Source organism: Monodelphis domestica, chromosome 7, assembly GCF_027887165.1.
Source record: "Monodelphis domestica isolate mMonDom1 chromosome 7, mMonDom1.pri, whole genome shotgun sequence".
Lineage (NCBI taxonomy): Eukaryota > Metazoa > Chordata > Mammalia > Didelphimorphia > Didelphidae > Monodelphis > Monodelphis domestica.
In genome coordinates, this window is record NC_077233.1 from 91,344,545 (window position 1) to 91,363,490 (window position 18,946).

At 47.3% G+C, this 18,946-nt stretch overlaps 1 protein-coding gene across 1 annotated transcript; it reads right to left on the bottom strand.

Annotated features, from left to right (window-relative positions):
* Window positions 1-248: 248 nt before the first annotated feature.
* Window positions 249-17,881, bottom strand: APEH (acylaminoacyl-peptide hydrolase). Its single transcript, XM_001378074.4, has 22 exons — window positions 17,688-17,881; window positions 17,447-17,579; window positions 16,567-16,693; window positions 15,396-15,489; window positions 14,988-15,063; window positions 14,649-14,806; window positions 14,267-14,404; window positions 13,788-13,879; window positions 13,518-13,558; window positions 13,022-13,143; window positions 12,159-12,219; window positions 7,347-7,444; window positions 6,171-6,222; window positions 5,196-5,284; window positions 3,252-3,390; window positions 2,967-3,050; window positions 2,801-2,881; window positions 2,352-2,440; window positions 1,637-1,827; window positions 1,343-1,445; window positions 1,149-1,255; window positions 249-1,042 (listed from the first exon to the last, which is right to left on the bottom strand). The coding sequence occupies exons 1-22, from the start codon at window positions 17,697-17,699 to the stop codon at window positions 937-939; spliced, it is 2,193 nt and encodes a 730-aa protein (XP_001378111.1). The 5' UTR covers window positions 17,700-17,881; the 3' UTR covers window positions 249-936.
* Window positions 17,882-18,946: the final 1,065 nt, after the last annotated feature.

Below are 18,946 nucleotides of genomic sequence, written 5' to 3' on the forward strand. Positions count from 1 at the left end.
ACAAGCATAAGATCTTGCTGAATCTTTTCTAGTCCCCACATTTCAGGGGCCTCAAGCCAGACCCCCAATCCCTCATCCCTGCTGTGGAGAAGGCTGAGCCAGTTTGGTGCTGGCAGGCTCTTGTGGGCTCCAGTGGGGAGCCTCTTCCCAAGTGGGACAAGCTTCAGCCTTCACCAATTGCTCTGGAGGAGGAGAGCTGCCGCTGCTCTCACAAGCAATGTGGGAGAAAAGAAGCCAAGAAACCCATCTTCTCACCAGTGTTATGTTTATTGGCACTTGTCTCTGCTGGGCACTGTCGGGATCTGTGGTCCAAACAGGCCTCATACCTAGTCTCGGGGGCCAGCTCGTCAGTCATGGGATGCGAGAATCAGAACTGGAAGGCCTCTTGGAGATTTAGTTGAACCCCTTCATTAAGCAGTGGTGGGAACAAGCCAAATGCTCTTTTGTTTCCTTAAAAATCATCCCCTAATCTAAGTCCAAGACTATAAGCCCAGCCCTACGGTTAGTTGGGTTTTGATCACGTGGAAGGGGCTTGCAGAAAATGCCCAAATTCTATACCAAAGACCAGCTTTTCAGGTTACCAATGGGGACATCAAGATGCCTGCCACGGTCCCCTTCCCGCCCTCACTGCCCTCTGGGGTCCTGGAGAAGCCTGTGCAGGAGGTACAGACAGCTCCTCGCTGGTCCAGCTAAAGGACTGGGCCTCCTCCTTGGCTCTCCTCTAAAGACAGGCCGGATAGGGAATAAGGGAGCTCTCTCCTCTCCCCCGCCCGGGAAGGCGTGCAAGCCCCGAAGGACCCTCGTCTTTAGTTTGTCATGAATCCTTGTTAAGACAGCTTGGCAAACAGAAATGTCAGTACTGCGTTATCCTGGCAAGGCCGGAGAGCGCGGGGCAAGGGGGGACAAATGGCAGGTGCCGCGGCCCTGGCCGGCTGCTCAGCATCCCAGGTGTGAGTACAGCCAGAGCACGGCATTCATGAAGCTGTCAGACTCCACCTCGACCTCAGACAGAGAGTGGTTGCTCTTGGGATACAGCAGGAACCTGGAGAACACGGGCGTCGCACAGATCCATCCTTCCTCCCTCCCTGGCCCTCCAGCCTTCCCCAGCCCATGGCTTTCTGAGAGGAGATGCAGGTGCCGCTACTCACCGCACAGGGACCTTCCTGGCCACAAGAGCCCGGTAGTACTCCATACCCTGCTTGAAAGGAACACGCTTGTCTTCTTGGCCGAGCATGAGGAGAAGAGGCGTCTTGACCTGGAGAGGAGGAGAGAGAGTGCCACTGCCCTAGGGCCGGCTCCCCCCGGGGAAGGCACAGAGGGAGGCCAGAGAGAGCTGCCGTACCTGCGACATGTACTTGATTGGCGACTTGTTCAGCATCTCTGCCCAGGCGGAGGGGTCAGGGAGGCAGTCAGAAGAATAGAGGAAGCCCGCTTCTACCATGCACCTGTGGAGAGGCCAGACCAAGCACTGCCTTCACCTCCTCGGCCTTCTTACGTACGGAGCAGGCGGGAGCGAAAGGTGGGCAGCTGCCGCCTGCTCTCTGCCCCGGCCTCGAAGGAGACCAGCCCGGGGCCTCTGGGCTCGGATTGGCCCCCAGCTTCCCTGGCCTGGCCCTCGGGCGCAGGGTGCACTCACCAGTCGGGAATGTCAGTGGAGCAGAACATGGATGCCACGTTGATGACAGGATTCCTAACTACACAGGCACCGTAGGTGTCTGGATACTGAGCAATGAGGTGGCAGGACAGGAAGCCGCCGTGCGATCCGCCCATGAGTGCCACTCGGCCCTCGTCAAACACTTCCTCCTGGAGGATCTGCTCCACGGCAAACTGCAAGAGCACGGAAGGAGGAGCACCGTGGCGCGCCTTCCCTGGGCTTTCTTCCCTTCCGGGAGGAGGGCTGAGCCCCGGGGAAAAGAGCAAGGCTGCGTCTGTCTCTGAGGGCTCAGGGAGGAAGTGACCAAGGGACACGAGCTGGGCGGAGGACGAGGGAACACACCCCAGCACCAGGGACAGGCTGCTAGTCTAATGGCTGCCGAGGGAACCTGGGGGACGGAGCAGATTGCTCTGATGGGCCTGGCAGACAGCAGGCCTCAGACGCTGCTGGACGAGGGAGCAAGGAACAAAGCCAAGGGGATGCTGAGGTGCTCCACCGAACGGGGGTCAAAGGCGGTGAGCGAGCTGTCAAAGCGCAGGCCCCTGATGCGTCTGGTCAGGATCTACAGGCCAGGGCTCACAGGCATCTCCCTGCTTTTTGCCCGTGGGGACAAACTCCCCCTGAGGCTGCCTGGGGGCTGAGGAACCAGGTTTTCATTCCCTACCAAGGACAAAGGGCCCTCCCTGCTCCCCCAAACCTGAACGTCCTTCACGTCCTGGTCTCCTACATTCCCAGGAAGGGAATAGATGCTGTCCTGCCCGAAGCCTGTGGAACCTCGATAGTTCACTGCAAACAGATTGAGAGACTGGAGAGGTGAGCGGGGTAATAGCCTTGTTGACGATGCACAAAGTGGGGCCTGCATTTTGAGTGGTGTCATTGTCCCCTCAAGGTTCTCGTGCTGCCTATGCACACAAGAACTGACTGATTTCGGAAGGGCTAATGCCCATAAAGAATGGTGGGCTCAGAATTTGTCATCAGACAAATAGAACTGGTCTTGGAGCCAGAGGACAAGGGTGTGAATGGTTTAACTCTGGCGCCTCCAGGGAAGTTGGGAAAAGCTGCATTTCTGCTAGGAGAGATGCCGTACTGCCGGCCTATGAGGGCTTCTCCCCAGTCTGGCCCGGCCTCCCCCAGGCCCTTACTCACCCAGCAGGACAGCAAAGCCTATCTTACAGAGAACAGCAGGGAAGAGCATCCAGCTTGCTACAAAAGATGAATGGGGTCCCCCTACAAGACAGGGTGAAATCACGTGTGAGGAGCCCCAAAGGGGAGTTGGGCATGGGGGCAGTGTCAGAAGGTCTGGGAAGCCTACCATGAGGCATGACCACAAGTGGGATCTTTGACTTCGTTGCTGGGCTGTAGGGCTGAAGGAGAATCACTTCAAAGTCAAGGCCAGCTAAAAGAGAGAAAAAAAAAAGTCAGGTGGAGAAATCTCAGGGTTTCAAAGGATTTTCTTAGAAATCGTAAGTTTGTTGGGCCAAGGGACAGGCTTCCACTAAAAGGATCCCTCCTGTGGAATGCCACCCTATCCCCTGGGGCTCTCTCCAACATACAAGCCCCTGATGCCCTTCCCTGGACAACTCCTGCTCAGACTCACGGTACTTTGGGTTCTCTTGCTCAGGAGGAGGTTTCAGGACACGAATGGCCCAGCTGATTTCTGGGATGGCCTCTGCCTCTTCCAGGGTTACCCAGTGGATCTCTTGTTCCTTCCCTGAAGGAGGCAGGAACCCTACTTTCTACCAAGGGGAGAAAATCTGTTACAGAAGAACCTGCTGGTTTTACTGGCTTCTTCACTCCCATCTTTCTCTTAAAAAATGCATTTTGAAGTCTAAAATTTACCATTGCACTGGAGGAATGTATTCTTGTATGGAATGTATGGTTACATTGTGGCTCTGTTTAAGGACATGATGCTGTATAAAATGTAAAACTTCAATCTCAACAATGTACAACTTGATCAGATCACTAGAATCAAACTGACGAATCATTTGTGACTTCTCAAGTTTGAAATGAATTCGTAGGGGGCAGCAAAATAGCATAGTGGCTAGCACGCCAGGCCTGGAGTCAGAAAGACCCACCTTAAAATCTGGCCTCAGACACTTTCTAGCTGTATGACCTTGGGCAAGTCAATTAACCCCAATTGCCCAGGCCTTGTTCTTTTGTCTTTGTTACTAGGACAGAAAGTAAAAGTTAATAAAAAAAAGAAAGAAAGAAAGAAATGAATTGGAGTGAGGTGAACAATAAGCATGTGAAAAGCATTTCATAATAAGGTCAGAGGAAAAAGTTTATGTCTAAACTTGTTGGATGTGTCTCCTTGGTTTTAACCTTAAGGTGTGACTAAAAACTTAACCATAAGGATGATGACTGTGAAAGCCTTAGCTACTCCCAGCAATTAAACAATCAGGGACAATTCTGGGGGACTTGGAACAAAGAATGCCCAGAGAAAGAACTTGTTGGGGCCAGATGCAGATCAAAGCAGACTATTTCATGTTCGTTTATTTGTGGTTTTATTTGAAGTTTTGGTTTTATGCAAGTATTCTCTTACAACAATGACCAATAGGGATGTATGTTTTGCATGATAATACATGTATAATCCAGATCAAATAGCTTACCAACTCTGAGAGGCAGAGGGAAGGGAGGGAAGGAGACAATTTATCATTTCAGAAAACTTACTTTGAAAATTATCACATGTAATTGGGAAAATAAAACATCTTTGAATTAAAAAAAACAAAAAAAACTTAAACATATACTAGAGGGCAGATCTGTGACCTGACAATCTGATTCTGAGATCTTTCCAGTCCCCTGTTTCTCCCCTGAACTTCAGTCCCACAATATTGTCTGCCTATTAGACACTCCAAACAGGCTGTGCTGGCAACATCTTGAACTGGACAAGCCTCTGCCAGGTAAGTGAAACTGGCCATGCCTGACATCGCCAACAATGTCCCAACCAAGCCCCTCCCACTTTTGTTCTGAAAGGGGGGAGCCTGCCACATCTGGCAAAAGGGAAAAATCCCCATCGGCCATTGTCCCTTCCACCAAGAAAAACCAGCTGGGCTGAAATGGGAATGATACAGGTCTCTCCACATAAGGGCCCAACTACCCCACAGACCTGGATGGGTGTTATTAAAATCTAATGGGCCTATCCTGGCACTTGCTACATCTTCCAATGGAGAAACCAAAAAAAGGTGAAAATGGAGGGCTGGAGCAGTAAGTTCCTGATTTAATATAAAACTGGCCTAAGCTTCCAGGCTCAATCCTTCCCAAGAATCCTGCTTAGATGGACGTGACCCAGTTTTTCCTCAGTTTCAAAGGCAATTTAAAGTACTTACCAAAGGGCAGCTGGGTGGCTCAGTGGGAAGAGAGCCAGGCCTAGAGATGGAAGGTTCTGGGTTTAAATCTGGCCTGAGACACTTCCTAGCAATATGATTGTGGGTGAGTCACTTAAAGCATATTGCCCAGCCCTTACCCCTCTTCTGCCTTGGAACCAGTACTTAGTACTAGATTCAAAAAGAAGGTTTAAAGTGTTTTTTTTTTAACTACTTACCAAGCTTGGTGGTTGATTAGGAGTGGAAAACTGAACTACCATGAGGTCTTGGTCAATTGTGAGCAGCTTCCAGCTTCCCAAAGGCAACCCTAGAATGCAGCAAACAGGGTACTGAGGGACCCTATTAGACACAAATCCCTCACCATTCCTCTATCCCTGAGCAAAACAGAGTCCCACTAAACAGACCCTCCAAACGTACTGAGTTCTAGGTGTCCTAGGTACGTTTCCCCTACCCTCAACGCCATGACGATGTTGCTGGGGGTAAGGCAAACAGTCTGTATTAAATAATTCACTCCTTAATTGCTTTGTCAGATACTGTTAGCTGGTTTTCTTGTTTTGCTAGTTTTCCCAAACAGGTTGTGAATGTATAAAGCAAAGCCCAAATCTCACATTTGTATGGACTTCAATTGGCTAGCACAGGGTTGGGGATGCACAGGTGTTCAATGAATGCTAACATTTTTCTACATGGCCATTTGGGGAATTTGTTTTCCTTGGCAATACATTTTCCTTAAAAATAAACAAACAAAAAAACTCCTTAGTTTCTGTTTTAGTATTAATTCTAAGACAAGAGTGGTAAGGGCTAGGCAATTTGAGTTGAATGACTTGCCCAGGGTCACACAGCTAGGATGTGTCTGAGGCCATATTTGAACCCATGTGAGTCCCAACTCCAGGCCTGGCGCTTCATCCACTGTGCTACTTAGCTGCCCTTTATTTTTCTTTTTTGAATGGGAGGTGGGTGGGAGGGAGAGAAAAGAGATTTTTAAAAACTGAAAAATTAAAAAAATTAATCCCCCCAAATTCTGATTGATACACATGAAGACTGATTTGCCCCAAAGAAAAGGGGGCTTGAAAGGCTGATGCAGGGCTTATAAAAGTCCAGCATGTGTGGGAACAACTCAGATTGCCCCCTTTATACCCAGGGGTTACGGTGCCTCAGAGGGCACTGAGCTAGCACATTCCCTTGCCATTCCATACCTGCTGTCAGGGAGGTCACACTGCCTGTTTGAGTATTCACTGCAAACAGATCCTGTAAGAGAAAGGGAGGCAAAGGATAGCCCCAGGTTAGAGCACTAGCTCAGCACCGAATGAGTACTTCTTACAATGAGGTTTTGTATTTGTCGGGTTCTTCATGATCTCAAGGGACACAATCTCCATGGCTCACATCAGTATCTTTCACTGTCCTCAAATGGGCAGTTGCTTCTATGTTCCTAGATGCTGAAATCTAAGGCCACACTTCAGTGACTTGTGTAATGGAAAGAACTCTGTATCTGGACCCAGGAGGCCTGGGCAACTCTAGCACCTCCTTCCTACCTGTGTGACAGTGGGCAAGCTGCTTCATTTTTCTGGGCCTTTTAACATCTGTAAAATGTGACCGTTAAGTAGTCCTACCTCCCTCTGGCTGTCTTGGTCTCTGACTCTGACTTCTGAATCCTATCATCACCACCACTGTCCAGGGGCTGGCAAATCCAGAGAAGAATGGGATATTTACCTAATGGCCTATGGGAAGTACTAGCAGCTTTTTCAAGAAGATAAAGCCTGAGGGAGGAAGGAGGCTGATAACTTCTCACTGGTTAAAGCCTTCTTCTGCCTCACCCAGAAGGCAGCAAAGTGGGATATCTTAGGAAACACATTCCCCAAGTCCTAACACCGGGAACTCAGGACCAGGAACAAAGACAGGGCTATAGATGGGCTCCCTTCTCTTTTCTCATTCCCTCTTAAAATGATAAATCATAACTTACAAGAGCTGGCTAAGAATGGCTTAATTATCAATCAAGTCTTTGGCAAGGATTAGTTGAGAATCAACCAAAGAGAAAAAGAGTTTGGTAAAGAGAGAAAAGAGGGTAGGGGTAAGAGAGACAAAGGACCCCAAAGCCACCATTTTGCCCTGGCCATGCCACTAAATGTGCCACTTCTGATATGCATGCCAAATCCTTGGTGGGGCCTCTACTTTCCTAAGGAGGTCAGGAGGACATTCTCTGCCTGTCTTGATTTTCTAAGGGAGGAACCATAAGTTTTCTGTGTCAATGGTCAAGGCAGTTGTAAACCAGAGTTTCAAGGCTATATGAATAGCTATCTCCCTGGGAAGGGCAAATATTGCACGTTGTCTGGTACTAAATGTAATTTGAAGTAAGTGGTGCCCATTTTCCTCACCTGTCGGCTCCGCAGGCCAGAATCGAAGACAACCCTCTCACTGTCCGCTGACCAACATCCCAAAGGCAACAGGTTACAATAGATCCCAGAAAAGTTACCTAAAGAAAAGAGTCAGATCTGTAATAGAATCTCAGAAAACACATGACCTACAATAGCTTTTTCACCACCCAAAGAACAAAGGTTTACGCCTTCAAGAAGGAAGTCTGTGACCCAGAAGTGGAGAGCAAGGGTCACTTGGATATTCTGTCTAAGTGTTTCATTGCTCAGAAAGGAATAAGAAAGGCAAGAGAACAAGAAAGTGAATGCTGCTTCCATCACATCTCTTTGGAACCAAGACTGGCAGTAGAGGTGAATGTGGAAAATGGTCAGTCCTGCAGCATTAAAAAGCTAAACCAGGGAGAGAAAGAGAAGGGCTTTAGGGCTAGAATTAACCTCTTGATAAGAGAAAAGAGGGACCATTAAGGCCAAGGAAAAAGTCTTCAAAGGTTTCTTGGAAATCTGGCTGAAAACTATCAGAACCCTAAGGTTTTTAAGGGTTTTAAGCAGGGGTGGTGGGGAGACCTAAGTGAAATATCTTCACTGAAAAGCATGAGAAGAGTGTAAACAGTTCTGACTGTTTGCTTAGGGAAAGAAGCCTCCTATTGGACTATCAAATGAATTCTGACAGGTTTATCCCTTTAAAATCAGTTTTCTCATTTGTAAAGTTGACACTAAGCATAGATTCCAGAGTAGTTAAGAAAAACCTTATTAAAATAACTGTAAAGGGGCAGCTAGGTGGCTCAGTAGATAAGAGAGCCAGGCCTGGAGTCAGAAGAACGTGGCTCAAATCTGATCTCAGATCATTCCTTGCTGTGTGAGTTATTTAACCCTAATGGCCTAACCCTTACCATTCATCTGCCTTGGAATCAATAATTGGACTGGTCCTAAGACAAAAGAGTTAAAAAAACTATGTAGAAGGCTGGACATAAAATAGAGTCTAAAAACACAAGTCTATGTGGCACAATTGAATGTAATGGACTTCTCTACTAGCAGCAATGCAATGATCCAGGACAATTCTGAGGGACTTATGAGAAAGATGCTATCCACACCCAGAGAAAGAACTGGGAGTAGAAACACAGAAGAAAAACAACTGCTTGATCACATGGTTTGATGGGGACATGATCAGGGATGTAAACTCTAAATGATCACCCTAGTGCAAATATTAATAATATGGAAATAGGTCTTGATCAATTACACATATAAAACCCAGTGGAATTGGGTGTTGGCTATGGGAGGGGGGATGGAGGAATGGAGAGCATAAATCTGTAACCTGGGAAAAATATTCTAAATTAATTATTTTTAAAAATAAAAACACGTCTATGGGGGCGTCCTATGACTTAAGAATTATATTTACTAACTTGTAACTATTTACTAACTAAATTGCAATTACTTACTGATTCCTCTACATTTGGAATTTAGCTCCTTTCTAAGTGTGTAACTTGGGTACATCACTTCCCTTGTGTGTCTGTTTCATCTTCTATGAATTGGGGATACTAATGCCTTTGCAGAAAGCACTTGACAGGCCTTAAAGCACTGTGTTGGTACTTTTTGGTTGTGGGTGAGTGCCCTTGTTACTGATTCTCTTTGGACAGCTAAGACCTGAGCTCTACAACTAGGCCCAGAATATGGGTATCACTGGAGCACAAGTTCCACTTAATCCTTCTGATGTCAAAGATGCGCATTTATACCAAAAAGTCTTCTTAAAGTAACTTAGGACATGCCTGTAACATGTAGGGCATAAAAAAAATCAAGATACAGATTGACTGTGTATGTAAAATCACATCTTACATACATATGACGTGTGTATGGAAGAGAGGCAGCTTGAGGTGGTGGCTAGCAAACATTGGGCCTTGAATTAGGAAAACCTGGCTTCATAGATGGCCTCAGAGACATACTAGCTGGATCGACCCAGGCAAGCCACCTAGCCTCTGCCTTCTTCAGTTTCTTCAACTACAAAATGGGAATAAGAATAGCCCCTACCTCACAAGGTTAGTGTGAGGATCAGATGAAATATTTGTAGGTGCTTAATAAATGCTTATCCCTTCCTCCCCTGCATTAGCAGAGGGAGATGCCCCACCAGTCTCTGTGGTTCTACTGTTTATGGCCTCAGCTGCATATACTAGAAAAGTAAGGTGTTGACCTGGGGCACACCCAGGATCACCAGGTAATTCTGGGATGGTGCCAAGAAAGCTCTGTTGCACAGGAGGTGAGGGGCTGGACAGGGTTCCATGGTGTTGGTGCTCCAAGGCAGCAAGAGGACTTCTTTTCTGCAGAGAAGGACTTTGGGTTCCTGGAGAAGCTTCGCATTACAGAGACGTAATGCTGCTTTTGGTCCCAAAGGGGAGGGCTCACCGACCCCCTGAGCTGGCCGTCCAAAGAGCATCCAGGCCCCAAGCCCAGCAAAGCCTCGTCCTGATGTACCTCTTCTGTCCCAGGGATCAGACTATTTCTAGTCACAACAGCAGCTAAGCTGCTGAGGCCCAGCTGGGTCTAACTAGGCCTGACTAACCCTGTTGCTCCTTCTAGGTGTCAGTTGCTGCTTGTTTCAGATTTGTCAATCATTTTTCTAGGAAAGGACAGCTTAAATGGATAATGGCCACAAAAGGGCTTTCTTTTCATCTGGGAAAGTAATTTGTAATCTTTGAACCAACATCTCCACTTCTTCCAATTTTGAAGCAGTTTGATTAGGGGAGTCCTCAGGGAGGGAGATGCTCCTCTTCATGTTTCCTCCCTCCTTGTGGCTCAGAGACAAGAATAGCAGCAGCAGTCTCTGCTAACATTTGCCAAGTGCTTTTCTCATAATCGCCCTGTAAGGTAAGTCTCTACAAATGGGAAAACTGAGGCTCAGAGTGGGTAAGCACCATGGCATACGGATAGGAAGGTCCACCTGAGTGCAATGCTTTTTTTAAAGTCAGATGCCTCTGAAAACGTACCAAATCCACCCAAATCTAAGGAAGGTAAGAAAATTCTAGCATAAGGTCTGAGCTGATACATATAAATTAAAGGCCTCTAACCAATGAAGCCGCCTTCCCTACGGGGACAGCAAGCCCTGGGCCTGCCCTGAAGTAGCTGTGCTGGTGGCTAGAGTAGGGAGGGGAAGACCTTGCCAACCTCTTTCCTGAGGAAGACAGAGGGAGGTGGCGCACTCCTTACCCCTGGGAAGGGGAAGAAGCCTTAATGCCCACCGACACACGAAGCCTGTAAAATGACTTGTTTCCCGATTAGAGGAGGTTTCCTTAAAAAGTGAGTCGACACGGGGACGGCAGCCAGTTCTCGAACGTATAATCCCTGCTCAAGCTCTATGCTGTGCTGTAGAACAATCCCCCAGACTGTGCTTGGCAGGAGCTGCCCTGTAGCATGGCTCTCCCTGTTTATGACCCTGGCGGTACTACTGCAGGCTTCACAAAACATGGGGATTTCCAAGGACCCTCCTTAGGAAGGGAAGACTTCGGCATACACTTACAGCTGCTTAGCAGCAATGCCTCAGAGGGCTCACGTGGAGGCACGGTGCCTCAAGCTGGGGACGCTGTGCCAATGCCACTCATTCCAGCTGCGCCAAGTCTGCGTGGTCCACCACTGTCGGGCTCCAACTCCCTTTTCCAGGCCGACACCAGGTTACTCCCCTTCTGGCATTCCTCTCTGTTTCAGCTAAACTGAACTACTGCTATTCCACAAACTGAACACGTGCCATTTCCCGGGTGCCCTTTCCCACAAAATATCCCTTCTTTCTGGAATGCAAAACCTTTTGGAACTTTTGCTTCTATCAGCCAGTGTCACCCCCACATGAAGACCCTCCCAAACCCCCAAAGGTATTAATGACCTCAACCTCCTCAAATTACCTTGTATTATATGTATGTGTGTGTCCTCCCTCCAGGAGAATGGAAGCTTGCTGGGGGCAGGGACTATTTAGTTTTGTCTTGGTAGCCTAGAACCTAACATGGTGTTTGTGCTAAATAGAACTGTATAAAGCATGGGGATTCTGCACCAAAATTCAGGTCCCGAAGGGCAGCACCGTCTAATAGAAACAAAACTACGTTTAAAACCAAAAGATCTGAGGCCTGCACGCTGGCTCTGCTCCTTCCTCCTTGTGTGACCGTGGGCAAATCTCTTCTTATTCCTAGGACTCTTTCCCTATCTAGAAGGGGGAGGGACTAGATGGGCCTGTCTAGTTTCAAATCTTAGAGCCACCCATTTATTGTAGCAGCAAGTTTGAAAATAACATCTGTTGACTGGACTTGTGCTGGGAACAGCTGGGATGAACCAATTATTGGGGCCTAGTTTCTTCTCACCAAAGGAATCATGAGAGGAGAGGAGGGAAGCTTTAGTCCTGTCCAAGGCCTGGGAAAATATAGATCTATAGAGGCAAATGGTTGACGAGGATTTGTCAGAGATTGACAAATGGGATATAGAAGTTATGACTATAGCCTATGACAAGGGCCTCCAAGGCGGGGGGAGTTCCTGGGAACAAGCAGCAATTTAAAAAAGAAGAAAGTCTAATTAAGTTCTGCTATCAGGAGATAAGGAGAATATATGGTTCAAGAGAGAATTATGGCTGAGACATAAAGGCATGATGAGAATTCTGGCCTGGGGATGAGATGGCAGCATATGACCAGGTGTAAGGCAGAGATGAGAAGGGAAAGTCCAAGGATGAAGACAGATGTCACTATCCTGAGATCTTAAAACATGTCCTGTGTTCAAGACGATACCAGATACTGGCCAGCTGGTTGTGCCCAACAAGTCACAGTCCTCAAACAAGTGTCACCCGGATCTCACCTTCCAGCTGTCGGGGCACAACGTCCACCACGACGGAGGTGACCTTCGTGTACCAGTCGTACTGAAAGAAAGTGTCAAATCGGTCACATTTCAAATGATGGAGTTTCTCATGCTGACCCAGCGGGCTGCCAGCCAAACTCCACCTAAGCCTTGGGGAGTCGGGCCATGGAAACCAGAGTCTGACCTTCATCTGGCTCAGAAATGCCTCAGGAGTTAGGGAGGAATCCTCTAACAGCATCTGCCTGCCCACAACCCCGACAGATCCTTCCCACTATACCCAGATGAGATGATAATACAGGCTGAGGAAGGTAGACCCACATTAGGAGATCACTTTCTGGTGGTGACCCAAATAAAAAGGCAGAACCCCCAATGGAATTGGGTTAGTGAGATCTCCAACCTAGCAGACAAGAATCTCCAGTGTAAAGAGAAGATATATGGATCCGTTCCAGGATAGGCCAAAATCAATCCATTTGCGTTTGTTAAGCATCTACTATGCCCACAGCACTATGATACAAATGTAATCAATGAATCAATTCCTACTCACAAGGAGTTTACATTAAAGAAGGAAAAGCTAGGACATATATTAATATAGGCAGAATAATACCAAATGTCTATGGCTACTACAGTCCCAGCTCAGTTGGCAGGATTGTGCAGAACGCCATGGCCCACCACTGCCTCTCACTAAGCAACAAAGCTAAGAGAGCTAAATGGTCATTTACCAATAGGGATAGTAAGGTCCAAGGCACATAAAATGCTCAGACAGCCTACAGGAAGGGGAGATTGGCCTGTCAGGGGCATTCTCTGACTCCCTCAGCCCAATCTTAGCCCAGCAAGACTCAATGGCAGGCGTGCTGCAGACTCACCAGGCACAATTGGCTGCACTGTTGATGGGGGCTGAGGTTTGTATTCCGCAAATAGACAATACGACATTGATCCGGACTCAGTCGGGGAGAGCACATGGCCATGGAGTCATCTGAGAGGAGCTCTGGGACAGAAATAAGGTATGAGAAAGGGCACATCCCATCCAACACTGGACTCTAACCTTTCAACCACTAGGGCAAAATTTAAAAGATAGGGACAGTTGCATAATTGTGACATGTTTTGTTTTTATACTGATTAACTGCTTCGGGAATTAGGAGTATGTTTTTGCATGTATGACTTAGTCTGTGAATCACGTAACTGATAATGGTTGCATTTTTGAGAACTTTGTGAAAGGTCTCCAATAGTAAATATTTTAATTTCCCATTCCGTTTAAGGGTTCAAGTTTTTAACAAATTAAGAAAGAAATCTGTATTGGCAGGACCAAAGAAAGCTAGATAAATAGACAAATACAGAGGACACAAGAAGTAGATCTCTTACCACATTTGCCACCAGTGAGGTCTACGTAGAACAGAGCCGACCTGGAACCACCAGAGAGATTCTAAATTCCCCAGCTTGGAGCCTTTCTATCCCCACTGTTCCTTCACCCCCTTAACAAAACATTGGAGGAGAGAGGACAGGCAACTACAAGAATACAGAAGACCCAGGCCCCTGGCTTCTAATTCAGAGCAAATAGCCAAGCCAAGTATAGAGAATATAAAGAGAAGTTCGACCAGCTTTGCCCAATCAATCTATTCCCATTCTTCTCACCTGCGGTTGGTACAAAAACGCATTCCTAGTCGGAACGGCTCATGCCACCAGCCCACAAACACCACACCAGTGTCACCAGGAGACCAGAATGCCTATGTGACACATAAAACCAAACTCAGAGCAATGGGTCAACTGGCACGAGCCAGGGGAAGCATGGCCAGAACTAGAGGGTCCTCCCTAAAAGGCTAGGATTCACTGAGGTCTGTTTTTCTCTCACACACACAGACAGACACAGACACAGACACACACGCACGCACACATGCACACACGTGCATGCACTCTCTCTAAGGGAGGAATCTTGCATCTCATTAACACTAAGGAGACACAGAGTATGGGGGCAGACCCTGCTTCAGGGTGAATTCCAGATTCACTGAAAGACCCCAAGCTTTTATTGTTGAAAGGGTCCATACCCTCAGCTGGTCATCCTCAGAAGGACTACTTCTTTGTTCTGGTCAGGAACAAGAGAAAGCTGTGCTAACCTGTCCAGGGGAGACATTCTCTGGGACTCCCTCTAGCACTGAGATGTTCCCACTTTCAATATCCAGAACACAGAGGACAGGGATGCTTTTGGAAACCAAATTTTCTCCCCAGTCTTCGTGAAATATATACTGATCCCCCTGAAAAAACAAACAAACACACCCTCAAAACCTAGAAACCACAAAAAGGCTCTCAAACTAATTTTGATCAGGTCTGTAATATTCTCAAACCCCATCAGCTTTTCCAAGCAATCCCTTCTTAACTACTGTCTTAAAGTTATCATATTGAATGTTGGTTATCGTCACAGTAAAGATGGGTTAAGAGATACTCCCTTAAGTCAAGAAAATGCAGTTATAAAGGATCAGAGCAAAACCCAGGCTGCACCTTGACTGCTTGGTCCTGTTTCTTTGGCTTGGTTATCTCTTCATCATTCAACTCTAAGGCTTTGGTTTCGAAGAAAGATTCTGTCTTGGGGCGTTTCTTCTCAGCCACGTAGAGAAGGTGGGTCTCTGAGTGTGACCAGGCCAAGCACCCAAAACAATCTAGGAGGGAGAAGAAAGTACCTGAATCTTGCCTGGCTGTGGGTTATTATAGTCATTCCCCATCTCCATCCTTACTGGTCCTTTCTCAAGGCTCTGGATAAGGCTGACTTTCAATTTATGACAACAAAGTGGTATGTTAGTGTGAGTGATTCTTCATATTATCACTCTCACAGAGTCTCACCATCCTCATACACAATTCCATGCTTCTCCAGTGCTGTCAGGTTGATACTCTTTAGCTTCCGATTCTTCTCCCAAACCTGAAGTGGAGACAATGTGAAAGCTCCAGCTAGTTCCCTTCCATCCATCCTACTTGCAGATCCCTCTTTTTCTCCCAAAGCAGGTCTATCCATTTTTTCCCAGCTTAATCATCTTCTATGACAAGGTGAGGTCCCCACACTACCTCTTCCACCCATTTCCAAATACATGCCTTATCTATTAGACTTATCTCATTCTGGTCCTCCAGGAGAACCCTCCGCCTGGCCAGAGATAAAGCCTAGTCCTGCTACCAGGCTCTAGAGACCACACCCGGTGGCAAAGGTGGCAATTAGCCAAACTCCAGACCCAGTACCAGGGTCACTGAGAGACTTGCCTCTAGGAACTGTTTCTCTTCCCCAATCTTTGAACTCCCAGTCTTTCGAAGCACAGCCTTCAGTGCCCCTGAGGGGGAATCTCTGCTCAGCAGCCTGTGGGAACATCATGACTAGTGACTCCTGGGCCTGCCCAAAGCTAATTCTGTCCGTGGGGAGATGCCAGGTCACAAGCTCTTATCAAAAAAGAATTCGTGAATTTTGCTTAATTATGCACATTTGTTGCAAGGATTTTAGTTTCTTTTTCCTTTTTTCCCCCAGTGGTAGGTAGGGAGAGAAAATAGATTTTTGTTCATAAAAAAAAATAAAATTTGATTTTTAAAAAAGTAACTCTTAAAAAAATAAAAATAAAAAAGTAACTCTTATTGTTGGGCTGGGCCTTCTCATAAACACGATATGAATTCAGACAAAAATCTAAATCCTACCCAACCTTCAAATCCCAACTCCTTCAACTACTCTGATATCCAAGGATATCTCCCTTCTCTGAAATGCTTGTCCATTTACAATCTATGTCACCCAATTGGTTAGTAAGAGAATAAGTGAATTCAGAAGTTTGGGGTACTAATGAAAACAGTAATGATATTATTGATCCTGGAGTAGAAGGTAGAAAGGAAAGTAGATTGGGAGATCAGGGAGGAGTTGAAGCCCAGAGATCCTAATAAGAGCAAAAGAACAGTTCAGTCAATGTGAGGGAGTTTTCAAAATGGAAGGCAAGGACACTAGCTGGAAGTCAGAAAAGGATAACTCCTTGGAGAGATGACAGTTTTGAATGGCAATGACTTCAAGACTCCAGAAGATAAGGAGAGGTCTGGAAAAATTTAAGGAACAGGAAAAAGTCAGTTCTAAACATTTCAGCATTGATTTTTCTCAAATTCTTTCATCTTTTAAAATTTGGTCTCTTAATAAATTGTAAACTCTGGGAGGGGAGACTTACCTCTCACAGAAAGGTTCTACATTCAGTAAATTCAGTAAATATTTTAGGAATAAAACTATAAGATGCATTAGGTCATAGGAAAATACTAGGAGAAAATAAAAGTGGAACCTGCTAACTTCTTCAAGAGTCTACTGTGACACATCCCAGAAATGAACCCTTGGGAAAAGTAGTATTAGCAACCTCTGAATAAGTATATCTATAGATGGAGGAGGCACTGGGGCTATTTCTCTAACACTTACTCCCCCTTGGTTTCAATGCTGTTGCCCGCAGGTCCAGAAAACACCACAGAGCCGCCATCGTGGAACACAAGATATTGGCGGCAGAACCGGATGCTTTCCATCCGGTCCAGGTCTCGTTGATTCCATTCTGTAAGGGGAAGCCCAAAATCTGCAGCCCCAGCTCATCCAGATTCTTCATCCAAGTTTCCCAGCCCAACCTCATCTCTATTCTTCCCATGGTAGTAAATTACTTCACTTCCTCCTTTCGGGAAGGCCCCTAGGAACATTGTGAATTTTGAGTCACGCCTAATAAAGCAATTAGAATTGAAGGAGAATTTAGTTTCCGCTGGTACAACTCCATTATTTTACAGAGGTGCAAAAACTGGGGTCCAAACAAGGGGAATAACTTGTTTGAAAGTCATCCAGAAAAGCTAGAAGTCATTGGAAGTCAGGTCTCCTACCTCCCAAAGTTAAAACTCCTCGTACATCCCAGGGGCCTCCTTGTCTTCTCCATGGCCATCACCCCAAACCCAACCTCCTGGGGACCCGGTCCTGCCTCGGGGTTCTTTTAAGTCAGTCAGCACACATTCCCTCCCCACCACGATTAGAATCCCCCCCAGGAGTCTTTCTCTGGCGTGTCATGATCCCCCAGCTTCCCACAGCATCCTTCGGTCCTAGGATTCCCACCTCCAAGAAATTCCGTCCCCTTCCATGCATGCATGCACCCATGCGGGCGCGCGCACACACACACACACACAACACACACACTTGTACTCTGCCATCCAGACCAGTGAGAGATCTGCAGTTCCAAGTCTGCGCCCGGCCCCGAGTCCCGAGGCATCCTTTCCCTCCGTCCCTCCCCCGCTCCCCGCCACGCCCGTCGGATCTCCCGCCGCGGCACCTGTGTGCACCGTGCGGTACTTGCCGCCGTACTGGGTGGTGACCTCGGGGCCCAGGCCAGCAGTGACCAGCACGGGGTGGCAGCTCAGCGCTCGGTACAGCGCTGTTGCCTCGTCCAGCTCTTTTTTCAGCACCTGCGCGGAGGGAACACACAGGTCAGGCCGCGGCCGCCGAGCGGGGGAGGACCGAGCCGAAGCCGGGGCCAGAACCGGAGTCCGGGCTGAAGTGCACCGAACCCGTACCTGTCGCTCCATGGAAGCGGCTCCTGGAGTCCGGGGGCGGGGGCCTACTTCATACCGGAAGGACCTGGAAAGCCTCGGGGCGGGGCTCAGAGATCAATTTCCGCCACGCCTGAGGGCAAAGATCTAGGGATGGACCTGCCCCCTCCATAGTGAAGCCCTATAGGAAGGCTGATGTGGATGGGTGGAGGAGGGGGAGGGGATGCGGCCTAGGGGAGGCGGGATTGAACTGCTTTCTCACCAATCTCCACCTCTCTCTGTATGCAGAGGCCCCACCCCATCTAAAGACACGCCCCCTCCACGGCGCCGTGGGGGGGCGGGGCATCAGGGATTAGGTTCTGGTTGGTGGGAGTTGGTAGAGAGCTACACTTTTTCTTCAATGTGTGCTCATCCCAATAGTCCCTCACCTGTCTCTATCTTTCCATGTTTATCTTGGAGTTTAGTTTGACCCGTCCAGGTGCAAACAACGAACCAGCATCTACTCAACAAGTTTTTGTTTAAGCGCCTGTTATGTGCGCCAGGCATTGTGCTACGTATTGGGAATACACAGACTAAAATACTAAACAATTCCTCTCCTCCCTTCCTCGTGAAGTTAATCTTGTAATTCACATAAAGCTGTCTCTTACAAGGACTTACAAAGTGCCTACTATGGGTCAGGTTCTGTGCTAAGCACAGAAGAAACTAACAAATGTGGAAACAATCCTATGGAGTTGTTAGCCTAATAGAAAAGACAAGACACAACCAGCTAGGTACAAGATATAGACAGGATAAAATAGGGGAGGGAGTAGTCTCAGAGGGAAGGGTTGCATAGGATAGGGAAAGGAATTTTGGCTGAGAGTAGAAGGAAGATAAGGGAATGTAGGAGGCAATGATAAGGAATCAATCTACTTATTTTCATATTCTTATCAAGAAATAAGCATTTTAGATCAAGGTTTCAAATTTCTTCCATACTTGGAAAGAGCCATGATTTTATCTTTGGGTGAATTCCCTTCACCCGGCAGGCTCTTTCCAGGATCATAAGATATTAAAATTATAATGGAATTCTACAAACATTTTGTTAACTCTCATTTTACAGAGGTTGAATCAGGCAAACACCTTGAAAACTTAGTGATTTTATTATTATGGTGATTCTTTCCAGTGAGTCCAGAGCCCCTCTCAGCTTTCCTTAGCAGATCACTCTTGATATGTTGGTCTTTCCTCTTTCCTTCCCCCCACAACCCCCCCCCCCCAAATCTATCCTGAAGTTGTAGGGCCATAGATTC